The sequence below is a fragment of the Anas platyrhynchos genome, chromosome 6 (genome assembly GCF_047663525.1).
Source record: "Anas platyrhynchos isolate ZD024472 breed Pekin duck chromosome 6, IASCAAS_PekinDuck_T2T, whole genome shotgun sequence".
Lineage (NCBI taxonomy): Eukaryota > Metazoa > Chordata > Aves > Anseriformes > Anatidae > Anas > Anas platyrhynchos.
The window spans coordinates 3,876,377-3,892,470 of record NC_092592.1 but is presented as its reverse complement, the minus strand read 5'-3'; the positions used below and the strand labels follow the sequence as shown (position 1 = coordinate 3,892,470).

General features: G+C 44.4%; 1 protein-coding gene across 5 annotated transcripts in view; it reads left to right on the top strand.

Moving 5' to 3' along the window:
• Positions 1-15,276, top strand: part of TUBGCP2 (tubulin gamma complex component 2) — a 29,034-nt gene extending 13,758 nt beyond the window's left edge. For 2 of the 5 annotated variants that reach the window (XM_038181302.2, XM_038181303.2), the window contains exons 10-18: positions 478-658; positions 2,050-2,230; positions 2,943-3,115; positions 4,468-4,662; positions 5,996-6,116; positions 6,639-6,782; positions 7,369-7,497; positions 8,382-8,545; positions 14,900-15,276. In XM_038181302.2, coding sequence (XP_038037230.1) covers positions 478-658; positions 2,050-2,230; positions 2,943-3,115; positions 4,468-4,662; positions 5,996-6,116; positions 6,639-6,782; positions 7,369-7,497; positions 8,382-8,545; positions 14,900-15,005 — 1,394 coding nt within the window. In that variant the 3' untranslated portion in view covers positions 15,006-15,276. Of the gene's footprint in view, positions 1-477; positions 659-2,049; positions 2,231-2,942; positions 3,116-4,467; positions 4,663-5,995; positions 6,117-6,638; positions 6,783-7,368; positions 7,498-8,381; positions 8,546-10,819; positions 11,166-12,128; positions 14,867-14,899 lie in introns of those variants that run through there. The other 3 variants (XR_011810408.1, XM_038181304.2, XM_072040246.1) reach the window with 3 other exon arrangements.
• The last annotated feature ends 818 nt before the right edge of the window (positions 15,277-16,094 follow it).

Below are 16,094 nucleotides of genomic sequence, written 5' to 3'. Positions count from 1 at the left end.
TCTGTCTTACTCCTCTGTTATGTGGGTACAGTTTTCTAGCAGCTAGCTACATGGCTGAGGTTTGGACATACAGTCTTAGTTTGGGCACTTGAAGGAAGCCTGCCACCCAATGGTTACCATTGTTCCCTGCCATAAGTACAAACTCCTCAAAAGCTATATCTGAAGTACAGCACCAGATTTTCAGTTTATGGCTGTCTGCAAAGGTGTTTTACCAAAACACCTTTTTTTTTTTTTTTTTTTTTTTTTTTTTTGGAAAACTAAAAACTTTTCTGAATCACCTTAAATGTGGTATTAGTAGCCTAATTTAATTTCTGTATCATCTTTTGAAAGGCATTTAAATCCTTTCCAGCTTTCTGTAGAACTTAATATAAACATTTCACAATGTATCTTCTGCTTCATGATAGTGATTTGGAAGCTTCTGTCTTGGAGGCACATACAATGTTGTGAATATCGGTAATTCTTTCTGTTTTATTCCAGGGAAATACTTGAATGTTGTGCGAGAATGTGGACGTGATGTTACCTGCCCTGTGGCTAAAGAGGTCATCTATACTTTAAAAGAGCGAGCGTATGTGGAACAAATAGAAAAAGCATACAACTATGCTAGCAAAGTTCTTCTGGATTTCCTAATGGAGGAGAAAGAGCTGGTGGCTCACCTGAGGTTTGGTTTATTTTCTTAAATGTATGTTAATTAGATTGTTTCTGATAATGAAAATAAGGTTTTAAAGTTAGTTCTCTTTTCTTGGAATATTACTGTTGCAGGAAGCACGGCTGAAAGCACGACAGACACCAGTTGAGTCAGATCATGCTGCTCCATTTTATTGCCTGAATAGCCTAACTTTTATAGTGAACTTTACAGGGGCGGACAGTGCTTCACACAAGATTATTGGTCAAAAACACTCAGACAAACAACTATAAGACAACAACCCCACCTGCAAGAAAAGAACCCCCCTTGTGATTAGCAGTCAGGAAAACAACCCCCCTTGTGATTAGCGGTCACGTAGACCTAGTCCTTAAGGCCAGCTGCTGGTAACAATATTTTTCTGAGTTCCTTAATTGGGCGATGTGAGAGTCATTGCCGTGGGAGCTTCTCACAGTTACCCTGGTAGCTTGGTTTGCTCAGCTACAGCAGGCCATGAGATTTTCTAAGGCCTACTTCTGGTTGCTTAAGGCAAGCTCAGATCGAACAATTGTTCCACAGACTCATGTCCAGGCCCTGTATGCCAATTCCCAACATATTACTATTGTATTAGCTCTGTTCCTGTTAGAAATGTTGACCTTAAAAAAAATAAGATTTTTTTTCCCCCCAAATAATAAAAAATGGCGTAAAATCACAGAAATGTTGGGTGCGAGAGACTTCTACGGGTCTCTAGTCCAACTTCCACCTTGAAGGCTACCACCAAAACTAGGTCAGGGTGGCATTGGCTTTGTCTAGCCCAATACTGACACACACCCCCACACCCTGTGTGTAACCACAGTATTTTAAGACTGTGCTAGTCCCATTTTCACTCTGAAAATGGCAGTGATCATGTGTGATCTTTGGCCAGATGCTAATATCATCCTCCAGCTCTCCTGTGAGGTGTTTCTGGGCTCCTGGCCCACTGCAGTTGATTCTCCCTTGTGCCATGTAATAATTGAAGTTAATGCATCATACTGTAGCAGAAGTCGATACAAGTACATGGAATACTTCAAAAGTCAGCACAGATACTTAGGAGAGTTCAGGATTCTACCCTGAGTTAGCAACTGCCTCTTGGATGGATCTGGACTCTGTGGAGGCTGGGTTGTTTTTCAGGAGAGCAGCAATATGATCCTACACTGCCTAGCAGTGTAGTGCATACCTTTTTTCTTACTGTGCATTTTTACAGGAAGAAAAGAACAGCAGCAACCCTGATATGAGTGCACAAAAGCATGCTGACTGTGGTGATGGGATGGAGGGGAACGTGAATAAAAGACTAGCTTTCAAATGGGTTATTTATATCAGTGCATTCTGCAAACAAGTAAAAAAGTTTGTTTTTTAAAAATTTAATCAGTTATCCTCATTTTCCTGAGCAGATCTATAAAACACTATTTCCTAATGGATCAAGGGGACTTTTTTGTTCACTTTATGGATCTCACAGAAGAGGAGCTTAAGAAGCCTGTAGATGACATCATAACTACTAGGTTAGAAGCTTTGCTTGAATTAGCCTTGCGAATGAGCACAGCCAACACAGATCCTTTCAAGGATGATTTAAAGGTAAGAATGTACGTAAGCAGAAGATAACTGAATCTGAGCAGAAGGCCTGCTATTGGAAAAATCAGCATGCCTGTAAGAAGCTGCTGAAAGTGCAGTCAATGAAAACGGAATTAATGCCTATATTTCTGCAGACCTTCTCTGAGTTCATTCCTATTTCATCCACATTAGCAATGGGAAACACTTGTCCTGTGCAAGGGGGCACATTTTCTTGGCTGATGTCCGAACACAGAGAAGGTGCTTTTGGTGGCATCAAGATGAGATGGGAGCAGTAGCATATGTCTCATGCTTGTTTTCAGCTTGGATGCCCGCTCTGCAGTCCAAGGAAATATCTAATTAGATGTCCTGACATATAATGATTACTACGTCTCAGGTGAAAGTCAAGAGCTTCTGCTGTAGTATTTTACAGAATATGAGTTGGCACAGAAGCTGCACTTGGGGAATGTGGAATCTGAATTGACCTGATAGAGGCTGAGGGCAAGGTAGAACTATTGGCATAGTAGCATGTTATATGGTGATGGTCAAACACTACAGTGACACTCTGCTGTCTGCTGTAGCACTGTCCAGATCAGACCATTCACCATTGTATTCTAGGTTGATCTGATGACTTGAGAGCAACTTGGATAAAATGCAGTTGTTCTGCCACATAGCTCTTGCTACGCAATAGTTGTGAGTACCCTATTGACTTCACTTTTTTCCCGTTCCTTCTTTATAGATTGATTTAATGCCCCATGACCTCATTACGCAGCTCTTGAGGGTGTTGGCCATAGAAACAAAACAGGAAAAGGCCATTATTAGTGCAGATCCCACAGAGCTCACTCTCAGCGGTCTGGAAGCATTTTCTTTTGACTACATCGTTAAATGGCCTCTGTCCCTTATTATAAACAGGTAAAGTATACATCCACTGGAGGAAAAAAGGCAGAAATTTCTGTATGGGGTTAAAACACATTTGCAAACAGCAAAATACTGCAAAGTCAATGTCTTTAAAGTTATGTTAAAAATCAACCAGTAGAAAATGCTGTGGGGTTTCTGAGCTCCACTTATAGACTATGGAATATCGTGTGACAGTACAGCCCCAACAGACTATGCCAAAGACATACTTGGAAAGTCAAGGTTCCATGTTAAATGGAATCTCAGCCTGGTCCATGGTCATCTTGTGACCAGTTTCCCGGTGTTCATTTGTCCACGGCTTTTTGAAGAATCTCCCTGAGAAGATCTTCATTTGAAAGTGAACTCTCGCTAGAAGGTTTCCATGTTTCCAGTCAAACATTTCTTAGGTGTAGAAGGGCAGAAAAAAAAGTCCTTTCTGGTAGCCCTGGTTACAAACTAGAAGGATACAGTCTGTTGCTAGAATTACTGTATAAGCCATTTTGCATTTAATGGAATTAGGAGGAACCAAATGGTTAATTTTTTTCTGCAATGTGTCTCGTGTTCTCCTGGAGGAACACTGGCAGACATGCTACTGTGAGGCAGGGCAAATGGGACAGGCAGTGTTATGTGAAAAGGGTGACAGATGTTGATTGCTAAATGCCAGTAATTAGCTTATCCCCTCATTTCTCCTTTAAAAAAATCAGTTGACACAGCGGGACTCTCCTAATGACATGATGCTTTAGAAATTATGTCTCTTTCTCTCAAATCAAGCATATTAACTTCGATGGTAACTATGGAGTGAAAATACTACATGATGCAGTTTCACAAACTGTGTCGACTGGACCTCTGTAGACACCTACACAGAAGTGTCTGAATGCAAACCTGAATCCAGTCCCAGATACTATAAATAAGCATCCCCATCTGTTTCTAGCAGTGCATTGCTGGCACAGTATTGCTGCCTGTAGCTTGGTTACAGTTTTTCATCATCTTTTTGGAGAATCCTGGTGAATTGTTTTGGCAGTTATTGCAGTCTTAACGTACCAGATATAAAACTACAGTCTTTCAGCCCTCCATACCAGTAGGTATATGAGTGACCTTTCTCCAGGTGGCTCAATGGAACTGGAAAAGGAGTCTGGTGAAGTACCTTGTGGCAGGAAGTATGGAGGAGGGTCTCCTTGGAGAGGAATTCTTTGGGATGATTGCAAATGTAATTTTTTACTTTGATTTGAATTATTTCAGTGCAGATCTGTGTGTATCTGAAGGCGTAAGGAACATATTGTGTTCCTTTGAGCAGCTTCAGCCTTCCTAGCTTACTTAGTCTGTCAATCAGAAAAGGGCTTAATCTGAATGTTTTTCTCCTTTCTTTCCAGGAAAGCTCTGACAAGATACCAGATGCTTTTCAGACACATGTTCTATTGCAAACATGTAGAAAGACAATTGTGCAACGTTTGGATCAGCAATAAGACAGCCAAGCAGTTCTCCCTACATTCAGCTAAGTGGTATGGCCTTTTTTCCTGCTGGGTCAGTTGTGAAGCTTTGGTTTTCCTTGTTTCCATGTTAGTCAGGTATGTCATGACATGAATCAGATCATTTTGACAGGAAACAGATCATTACAAATTTCTGACAGGCTAAGAGAGGTCAGAATATAACATTTTAGGTTTCAGTTGAAAGTGTCTGCTCAATAATCTTTGTGCTGCTTGACTTGTTCCTCTTTGTTGACAAGAAGTTTAGGAAAGGAAGCCAATGATCTTTAGGGTTGGCTCATTATATACCAAGCACTTACAGCAGAGTACGTTTGTGGACATTGTCTTGCTCGCTACTTTAGCATCAGCTAAATTTAGTTAATTAGTTAAGGCCCCACTAGTTTAAAAGCAGCTTCTTCTTCGCTCCTAGCAAGGCCACTATGCAAGGACTCGTGACCTTCACATAGCTTGGCAAATGTTTGGGATTTTGGTGTCATACCAAGTGAATAAGGTAAAATTGGTGTGGTGTTTTCCTAGAAAATCATTCAAATCATTGTTCCATCTGTAAGGGTAGATTTTAGTCTTTGGAGCTGCACACCAAGTGCAGGGGATGCCTGTTTGGAGCACGAGAGAGGTGCCAGCACTGCAAGGCAATCCCTTCTGCCTTGCCAGTGGCACTTCCTTGTCACAAGGTGACCTCTGCTGCCTTGGACCTGACCTCAGCCAACATGACTGTAGCTCTGGTTCCTCAGTAATTGTAGAGGAGGTTAGTGGAAGAGACCTGTGGTGGTCTCTAGTGCAACGCCCTGTTTACAACGTGACTGTCACCAGCAGTGGACAGGTCATTGTGGCTGAAAACTCCTAGGGTGGGTATCCCTCACCTCTCTGGTGGCCTGTCCCACTTTACTGAAGTCAGTTCTTAGTTTGGCATCACAGTGTCTGTGTAAATTAACACTGAAAGAACCTGTATATAATCATGCCATTCTGCCATAGCCTGCAAAGGTGAAATTGCATTAAATGCCACTGGTGGCAGGTGATTTGATTAAATTTAATATTTTTAAGTATTCATTTAACAAGCAAGCATTTATAGGCTAGAAAGAAACATGAGCCATTTATCTTGTTATATTTTACCCTGCATGCCTCACTAGATAGCTACACCAGTAAAATGGCTTTAATACTGTCCATTTATGGCTGAGTATGAACAAATATTCAAATTAACTGTCCAGATTCAAAATTAAGGGAAAGACGTTTAAATAAGTGGAAAATAATCAGAGATGTTTTCCATTAACTTTATAATCACTGTCACACTGCAGCAGTGAATTTGCTAGGACAGAAATAGTTAGCTCTCTGCTTCGCTTGGTTGTGCAAGCTTAGTGATAGCTCTCCATGGCATTTGCTAGTTCTAAGTTGTGTGGGTGTGATTTTTTTTCCCTAGGTTCGCTGGTGCTTTCACACTGCGGCAGCGGATGCTGAATTTTGTACAGAATATCCAGTATTACATGATGTTCGAAGTGATGGAGCCAACATGGCACATTCTTGAGAAGAACTTGAAACTGGTGAGTGTGCATGCTTGAGGGAAGTACAAACAAAATTCTTAAGTTACCAAATTTAATGTAGGGAAAAACTGCTTAATTTCAGTTACTGTAGGCCACTGTTCAGTATTTTATTGAAGACGCTTTGTTTGATGAACTGTTGTTCTTATCACACTACAAACTCTGCTGCTGTTCTGCATAACCTTTCTGCTTTGTTAGTCATGTATCCCTTTCCTCTCGTGCATCCTCCTGTCTATTCCCAGCTCTCATACTCTTCATCCTCCTATGGAAAGGTGGTGTTCTACTGAACATCACTTTACACAGAGAAAAGAAACCTGTGGAAAAGGAAGAAGGATGGTGGGTGCAAAGATCACAAGCAGGTCTAGGTATCGTCAATTGATTCATTGAGGTACACGAGAAGTAGCTCAACATGCCCTAGAGCATGTCTCAGAGGTCATTGTCAGAAGCAGGATGCCAGCGTAGAGCTTTGGTCCAGTGCAGCACAGCTGTCCTGGTTTGTTTCACTAATGTTCTGTCCTGTAATAGGCTTCTAATATTGATGATGTCTTGAGCCATCATACGAGCTTCCTGGATAACTGCCTGAAGGACTGCATGCTAACCAATCCAGAGCTGCTGAAGATCTTCTCCAAGCTGATGTCTGTCTGTGTCATGTTCACAAACTGTATGCAGGTATGTACAGCCTCCCCATTTTTACCACCAGTTGCTTTGGGTGCCAGGCAGCCCTGACAGTCCCTTCTTTCAACTCTTACCCCTCTTGTCATTGGTACATATGGAAGAGCCTCTCTTTCCCCCACCAACAGGCTTTATAAGCTTTGATGGCTCAGACTTTTCCTCCAAGTGGTTTCTATAGCTTCTCCCTCTGCAAAATTGCCTTTTTGCTCTTCTATTGTAGTACTGAGATCAGGTTCATATGAACCTCATTACCTCTCTTCATCCATTTCTGCAGCAGAATTAGAGGTGTAAGTTCTGCAGTTTTTAAGATGCTCTCTAGTTTTCAACACACTGTTGTAAGGACCTGTGAAGACTGTTCTCCTTAGGCAGATTCTAGCCAGCATGTCAGGGAGCCTTAAAACAAAACAAAAAAAACACCTTCCATCGGGTTAAGTCAGTTTTGTGTATTAACTTTGTAATCTCAGAGAGTTAGCTTCCGCTGGGATTAGCTAGCATCAGGGCTAGCAGGATTGAATCAACCTCATGGTTTGCAAAGTGGAAAAAATGGGAGCTCACTGTTTCTCCAAACCTATGTCCTTCCAAGAGGTTCACCCAGAGCATGAAGCTGGATGATGAGATGGACCGGCTCACCTTAGAACATGGCACAATGCTGGGCCCACCAACAGAGGAGGAGCGTGCTGAAGAGTCCACAAAGAAGAAGCTGACTAACAAGGTGGGGCGCTGGGGGAATAGCTCAGCCTCTATCAATGCTGCCTGGGGCTGCAGCTTGGTCAGGGTGTCTTTTGTGCCTCCTGCAGATAGACCATTTGGTTTCCAGAGCACCACTGGTCCCAAAAGCAGAATCTTCGCAGAATTGTGGGCATTTTTGAGGGCACATGGAGCACTGATGGTGCTCTCAAAGTCTGCTTTGAAGACCTTGTCTCCCACAGAATTCACTGCACTTGTTTTTAAGTTCTTAGCTGTGTTTTCAGATGTGCAGTGGATACATGCAGGCTTTCTGCAGCTAAAGAACTTTCCTATTTCCAGACTTGCATTTCATGACAGATAAGCCAAAAAGCTGTGAGTGTGACAGCCTTTCATATCTGGGGTGTTTGTGTTGTCCGTATTCTTGTCTGTTATTCCTGTTTGTGTTGTTTGTATTCCATGTCTAGAGGTACGCTTACTAAGCCATTTGTTTGGCATGCTCTGCTGTTAGCAGACTGCCTACTGTCCTGCTGAAAGCCCCTCTCTAGCACAGAGGCACTAGAGTCCATCACACTGCAAGGCAATGAGAGCACTCCAGAGGTTGCAGCCTGGCTTAGGTAACACTCCCCTTTCTTCTTACTGACTTTTCCTACTGCCTGAAAATAAGCAACAGCATGTATTTGAGGTTTACTGTACTGGGATCTACTCTGATGTTCTCCCTGATAGGCAGGACAAGGTTTTTAATTACCCAGGATCTTGCAACTGCTTTGGAGATCTTCTTTCAGTGCCTGAGTGACTGTTAAGTTTTATGGCAATATTTTTGAACAGGTTAGAAAAATGGAGGGAATGGTTTCATCTCCTTAGCAAGTGTGAATCAGCAAATGTGAGACTACTCATCCTTTGTTTTGGTAGCTTTTAGCAGAGCACGCTGACAACTTCCACCTGACATCTGGCTTCGAAGCAACAATCAACAAGTTTGATACTAATTTCTCTATGCATCTGCTGGACCTGTTGGACAAGTTGAGTGTTTACAGCACCAATGACTGTGAGCACAGCATGCTCAACATCATCTACAGGTGAGCCAGTAGTTTCCTCTCAGTAACTTTCCCTTCTGTGGTATTCAGATTCAGCCCAGCAGAAATGATTGATGTTTATAATTGTGCATCTCCATTAGTGATAACACTGAAATCACAAGAAACATTGCTTTGCTTTTCAACCCATACCTTTAAAAATAATCATTTGGATTACGTGATTTTTTTTTCTATTAATATTGTAAATCTAATACAAACGCTAGTTTTCATGGGGATTATCTCATTGATTAGACAGATTTTTTTCTTAATATGTTAGCTAATTCATGAATGCAGCATAAATATTCCAAAATGAGAAAACCATGCAAGAGCTTAATCAAAAATGCCTATTTTGATAACAGCTTTTAATGTTTATGGCTGGATTGTGTTTTTCAAGAGTTAAACACTCATGAAACCAGTCAGCCTGCAGATTGGAAATGCTCAGTTGAGGCATGCGCATGACCACAGAATAAGAATCACAGAATCACAGAATTTCTAGGTTGGAAGAGACCTCAAGATCATCGAGTCCAACCTCTGACCTAACGCTAACAGTCCCCACTAAACCATATCCCTAAGCTCTACATCTAAACGTCTTTTAAAGACTTCCAGGGATGGTGACTCCACCACCTCCCTGGGCAGCCTGTTCCAGTGTCTAACAACCCTTTCAGTAAAGAAGTTCTTCCTAACATCTAACCTAAAACTCCCCTGGCGCAACTTAAGCCCATTCCCCCTCGTCCTGTCACCAGGCACGGGGGAGAACAGACCAACCCCCACCTCACTACAGCCTCCTTTAAGGTATCTGTAGAGAGCGATAAGGTCGCCCCTGAGCCTCCTCTTCTCCAGGCTGAACAAGCCCAGCTCCCTCAGCCGCTCCTCGTAGGACTTGTTCTCCAGACCCCTCACCAGCTTCGTCGCCCTTCTCTGGACTTGCTCAAGCACCTCGATGTCCTTCTTGTAGCGAGGGGCCCAAAACTGAACACAGTACTCGAGGTGCGGCCTCACCAGAGCCGAGTACAGGGGGACAATCACCTCCCTAGCCCTGCTGGTCACACTGTTTCTGATACAAGCCAGGATGCCGTTGGCCTTCTTGGCCACCTGAGCACACTGCTGGCTCATATTCAGCCGACTGTCCACCATCACTCCCAGGTCCTTCTCTGCCTGGCAGCTCTCCAACCACTCATCTCCCAGCCTGTAGCTCTGCTTGGGGTTATTGCGCCCCAGGTGCAGGACCCGGCACTTGGCCTTGTTGAACTTCATGCAGTTGACCTCAGCCCATCAGTGCAGCCTATCCAGATCCTCCTGCAGAGCTTTCCTACCCTCGAGCAGATTGACACATGCACCTAACTTGGTGTCATCTGCAAACTTACTGAGGGTGCACTCAATGCCCTCGTCCAGATCATTGATGAAGATATTAAAGAGGACCGGCCCCAGCACCGAGCCCTGGGGGATGCCACTAGTGACTGGCCTCCAACTGGACTTGACTCCATTCACCACGACTCTTTGGGCCGGCCTATCCAGCCAGTTTCTAACCCAACGAAGCGTGCGCCAGTCCAAGCCAAGAGCAGCCAGTTTCTTGAGGAGAATGCTGTGGGAGACAGTGTCAAAAGCCTTGCTGAAGTCAAGGTAGACCACATCCACAGCCTTTCCCTCGTCCACCCAGCGCGTCACTTTGTCATAGAAGGAGATCAGGTTCGTCAAGCAGGACCAACCTTCCATAAACCCATGCTGACTGGGCCTGATAGCCTGCTTGCCCTGCAAGTGCCGCATGATGACTCTCAAGATAATCTGCTCCATGAGGTTCCCTGGCACTGAGGTCAAACTGACAGGCCTGTAGTTCCCTGGGTCTGCCCTCCGGCCCTTCTTGTAGATGGGCGTCACATTTGCTAGCCGCCAGTCAACTGGGACCTCCCCTGATAGCCAGGACTGCTGATAAATGATGGATAGGGGCTTGGCCAGCTCCTCTGCCAGTTCTCTCATTACCCTCGGGTGGATCCCATCTGGCCCCATTGACTTGTGCACATCCAAGTGCCGTAGCAGGTCACCAACCAGTTCTTTGTGGATAGTGAGGGCCACATTCTGCTCCGCATCGCCTTCCGCCAGCTCAGGGTACTGGGTATCCAGAGAACAACCGGTATTGCTGCTAAAGACTGAGGCAAAGAAGGCATTAAGCACCTCCGCCTTTTCCTCATCTTTTGTCCCTGCACAGCCTCGTAACATCCTTATAGTCCTCTTCAGTGGCCCACTCTTTTTTCCAAAGGTTATAAACCCTTTTTTTCTCCTAAGCTGAAGGTGCAACTCTCTGTTGAGCCAGCTCGTCTTTGGGCACGTGGGGACAGACCGCTCCGGTGCCATTAAGATTTCCTTCTTGAAGAGCACCCAGCCTTCCTGGACTCCTCTACCTTTCAGAACCGCCTCCCAAGGGACTCTACCAACCAGTGACCTGAGCAGCTCAAAGTCAGCCCTCCGGAAGTCCAATACAGCAGTTTTGCTGGTCCCCTTCCTGGCCTCGACAAGAGTAGAGAACTCCGCCATTTCGTGGTCACTCTGCCCAAGACAGCTTCCAACCACCACATCTCCCACCAGTCCTTCTCTGTTTGTGAAGAGAAGGTCTAGTGGGGCACCACCCGTGGTAGGCTCACTAACCAGCTGCGTCAGGAAGCTATCTTCCACGCTCTCCAGAAACCTCCTAGACTGCTTTCTCTGGGCTGTGTTGTGCTTCCAGGATATGTCAGGGAAGTTGAAGTCCCCCACGAGAACAGGTGCCGACGATTTCGCAACTTCTGTCAGCTGCCTGTAGAACTCCTCATCCGTCTCCTCATCCTCGTTCGGCGGTCTATAATAGACCCCGACCAGGATGCTTGCCTTGTTGTCCCAGCAGATCCTAACCCAAAGGGACTCAACCTTATCATTCCCAGCCTCGAGTTCCACAACATTGAAATATTCTCTAATATAGAGAGCCACACCACCACCCCTTCTGTGCTGCCTGTCTCTTCTGAAGAGCTTATAGCCAGGCATTGCAGCACTCCAGTCATGAGAGTGGTCCCACCACGTTTCCGTGATGGCAACCAAGTCGTAGCCTGCCTGCTGCACGATGGCTTCCAGCTCCTCCTGTTTGTTACCCATGCTGCATGCATTGGTGTAGATGCACTTCAGCTGGGCCATTGCCTTATCCCCTGGCCTTGCCATTGTTCCCCCGGCACAGCTCCAACAAGCCTTGTTTCAGCCCCATCCCCCATCTTACCTAGTTTAAAGCCCTCTCAATGAGCCCTGCCAGCTCCTGGCCCAGTATCCTTTTTCCCCTTAGAGATAGGGACCCGTCTGTAGCCATCAGGCTGGGTGCCAAGTAAAGCGCCCCATGGTCAAAAAAAACAAGATTTCTGTGCTTGCACCAGCCCCTGAGCCATGTGTTCATCAGGTGGGCTTTTCGTGTCCTGTCAGTACCTCTCCCTGTTTATGCTTCCAGCAGGGTGATGGAAGCTGTATCTCCTGGTGATGCTGTACCATGGAGATTACCGGTGCATCCTGTTCAACTGTGGGCCGCTGGTGTCCAGGCCAGGAGTCACCCTCTACCAGATTTATTTGTGTTTTACAGACCACACATGAGTGTTAGCTGTGTCAGAAGGTTAACTCCTGAGCCATGGAAGCTGTGGAGGCAGTTCTTTCAAGTAATGAGAACTTGTTTTTAAGAGCACTTCCTGCTTCTGAAGAAAAGAGAAGTATGGTGATTCAGCAGAATGTGGGAAAACAGAACTCTTCCTTATCAGTTTGCGTTGAGGATGGTGAGCTAAGCCGCAACAGGCTGTTCTGAACAGGGTCTGAGGCCTTTGCCCTCAGGTACTTCCATGCCTCATTTCTGTTCAAGGGTTGCAGAGGAAATATTGGGTACTGGGTCTTTATGCTGTCAGGACTTTCACTGTTGTTAAGTCCCCCAGGTTGGACCATCTAGGATCATGTGAGCCCTCACCAAGACATTGGACACAGATTTACTTGAATTACAAAGCAGATGTCCCTATTTTCTCAACTGGAATTCTGTGTGTTAGCAGGCCGTACAAGAGAGTGTCTTTCTATTTCTACAGGCTGCTAGATAATGTTTTAAAAAGTGAAAGTCCCACGGTGAATGCCCAGACTTGACATTTAGCTCTCATTCAGTCTGTAGAGATTATTGGATTGAGTCCTGGACTCTTTGGCAACAGGAACCCAAGAAGCAGAATGGAGGTGGTTACTATCTAAAATACCATACTTGAGAGAGAGAAAGAGGAGTTTGTAAGAAATACTGGTCTTTTCTTTTTTTAATTGACTATTTGTTAAAGATGATTGTCAAAATGTAAAATAGGTAATGGATACCTTTTATTCATAATTCTAATACTTTTATTGAGTTAATCCTGAATAATATTTATTCAGTGTATAGAACCTGTACATTTTTACTGAGTAACTGAGGATCAACTGTCATATATGTAGCATCAGAGAACAGAACACAGATCTAGGGGTGTTTCTTCAAGCAGTGAAGCACACACATAATTCAGATTTTCAGTATGCTGAAGATGCTCAGGTGTCTTGGCTTCATCAACAACAGTGCTGGCAGGGAGCTGCCAACTGCAGAAAATGCCCAAAGTTTCTCTTGCACTCTGCAGCAGTCAGAAGGAGAATTACAGCCTAGGGAACTGTCAGATGGGTGACTGATTTCAAATACTCTGAAAACTTTACTCATCAAGTGCAGCTAGCATTCATCAAATAACCTTTCTTCACAAATTTGGAGGCAACAGCAATGACTGAGCTTAGAGTAAGACCAGTAGAACATATGAAGTGATGGAAAAATAGAGCAAATAAAAGTTCCAGCCAAAGAACAAGAAACTGAAGTATAAGCTGGGTTTGAGGAAGCACCAGGCAAATTCTTAAGAAAGTTATCAAAAATAATTTGATTGTAAAAACAGAGTTGAAATGGAAAAGGATGTAAATGAGTCCTGGCCTTACAAGCCCTTAGATTTGAATCAAAATTTGGTAAATATGACTGCCTCAGTGCTGCATTTCCTTTTTATATTATTTAAAGGACAAAAGAGATGTAAGCTTTTCAACCAGGAGAAAGCAACCAGTAAATTCCATCTGTTTAGGCTGCTTTCCACAGTCTCCAAAAATGTCAAGGAACACTTTGTTGCCATTTATGCAAGGTTGTTAAGCAACATGAAACTCAAATATTATGCCCATTCATTGAGTATTGGAACAACTTATTTGAGAAATGAAGAGAGTAACTTTTGTGTGATTCACACTCTTATCACTTGGTGTTCCTAGCGCATACGTTTTGAAGAGCTCCATGTGTGTTACATGGCTTCATAGTGCAGAGAACAGCCTAAGGAAGGCCACAGCAGGAGTGGAGCTGGGTATTTCTGTGGCATATGAGACACTTGGATTGTTAAGGACGCAGTTTTATGGTAGTGCTGGTATTGTCTATTTTATAGATACATTTAAATGTATCAGTGATACTTGTGACTTTGCCTCAGCAGCTTTCAGCCAGTTGTTTGCTTCAACCATTAATCTGTTTAAAACATAATTGTTTTAACAAAAAGATGGTGGTAATGGAAACTGCATTTCATAGTAGTTACAGTAGATAATTTGGTAGATTTCATGCTATGCTCCTCATACAGGAGTTCAATGTTTAAGGAGATAATTTGGGAAGGAGAATGTACTGCATGTCTTTTCACAGAATCACGGAATCATCTAGGTTGGAAGAGACCTCCAAGATCACCTAGTCCAACCTCTGACCTAACACTAACAAGTCCTAAATTTAGTCCTAAAAAAATCCCATTTTCAGGACATAGCTACTGCTTTTGCAGTCAGGGTAATGGTGGGGATGAATTAAAGCCCAGCTTTCCTCTGATGACATGTAGGGTTGCTCCTTGGCCACTCAGTAAAATGCAGCACTTCCTCATACAGTCCTTGCAGGTGCCTGATGCCCATATCTGTCCTCGGTCTGTAGTGAGGGGCTTCCCCCAGCAGCATGCTTCAGCACACACAGAATCCTGCTGTGGCTGGGCAGCTGTTCCTGTTGGCTTTAGTGGCTCATTCCCCCAGAGCAGGGCACACGTCTCTGGTGCATCACGGCACACATGTGGCACAGGGCAGATGCTGATATACATGGCTTTGGTTCAGACCCCCTCCTTTCAGCAAACTGCGTCCTGAAATTCATATGGCCTGTAAAACAGTCAATGTGTTTTGGGGACCCCTTGCTGCCTGTGAGCACCCTGACAAATGTGCTGCAGCACTTGTAAGCTCACAGAGGCCATGGGCAGCATATCCAGCTTGCTGCATGCCACTGTTTGGGGCAGGTGAACAAGGAGGCTGATGAACTATCTGCCTTTTGTCTCTCAGGTTGGACTTCAATGGGTTCTACACAGAGCGTCTGGAGCACATGTCTGCTGAGCGGAGCCAGAAGGCAGCTCCCCTGCTTCCCCACACAGCCATAGCTGCCCAGTGAAGCCCTGCCACTGCCCACTGCAGCTGCTGTCTCTTCTGCACCAGCGGAGAACAGAACACTCAATCGTTTCCAGCCCTCTACACTCACTGTGAGCTGGAAACAAACCACAAGGGTTATAGCAGAGAGACAGGGGAATATATGATCTTCTGGATTGTATGTGTTGGGTTTTGCCTTCTGAGGCTTTTAAGTCCCCCTTTTTTTAAACTGCATTGTAAAATGATGTATTCGTGTGTTGTAAAATAAAAAATAATAAAAAAAACCATAAAAATCAGGATTATTTTTCAGTTAATAACTGACATTGCAAATTAGTCTTTACATGACTAAATCCTGGTCAGTTCACAGAGGTCTGGCTTAGCTGCATGCAGCATTGTTTTGTGAAGACAGCCCAGCTGGGTGGCTGCTGAAATGGAGCTGATCAGCTGCTCAAACTGATGAAGTGGGATTTGTAGCTGGTAAGAAAATATGCGATACTCAAATCATGTTGTCTTGAGTCCTTCACAGAAGCACTTGATATCTGTGGGGTTGTGCAGGCATAAGAATTGCACAAGCCTGTTTGGGAGCAGGTACAGTAGTGGGCAATCATTGATATTTACATTCAGGATCAGTTTAAACAGTACAACAAATAGCTATGAAATGTTAACTTTTAAAGTTAACAACTAACTTCTAAGCACCTATCTGTGAGTAACCCCAAGATGTCCTGGTCACACCAGCACATGTACACACATGGCTCACTGTCCTAGGCAGAGGTGGTGATGCTGGTGGGGCAAACCGAAAGTGTCCCAGCAGCCTTCAGCTCCTGCTGTTTATATGCACCCTTCTTACACAGTTTTGTAGGCTGTCAGGCTGATTGCTGCTTTGCTTCAAAAGGCCCTTTGAAGCTCCCTGGGTTAAATCCAGTTGTTGGTCATCTCTCTTGTGAACACCCTCCAGGTTTTTCTGCATCCTGCTTCACATGCATATGCCGTTTACACTCATATTCTTATAAGGTGTTGTCCTGGCCATTGGCCATGGGGAGAGCGTGCAAGCTTCCTCCAGTGTCCCCAGCATGAGAACACACTGACAGGTAACTTCAGCTGCCCCAAAACTGTG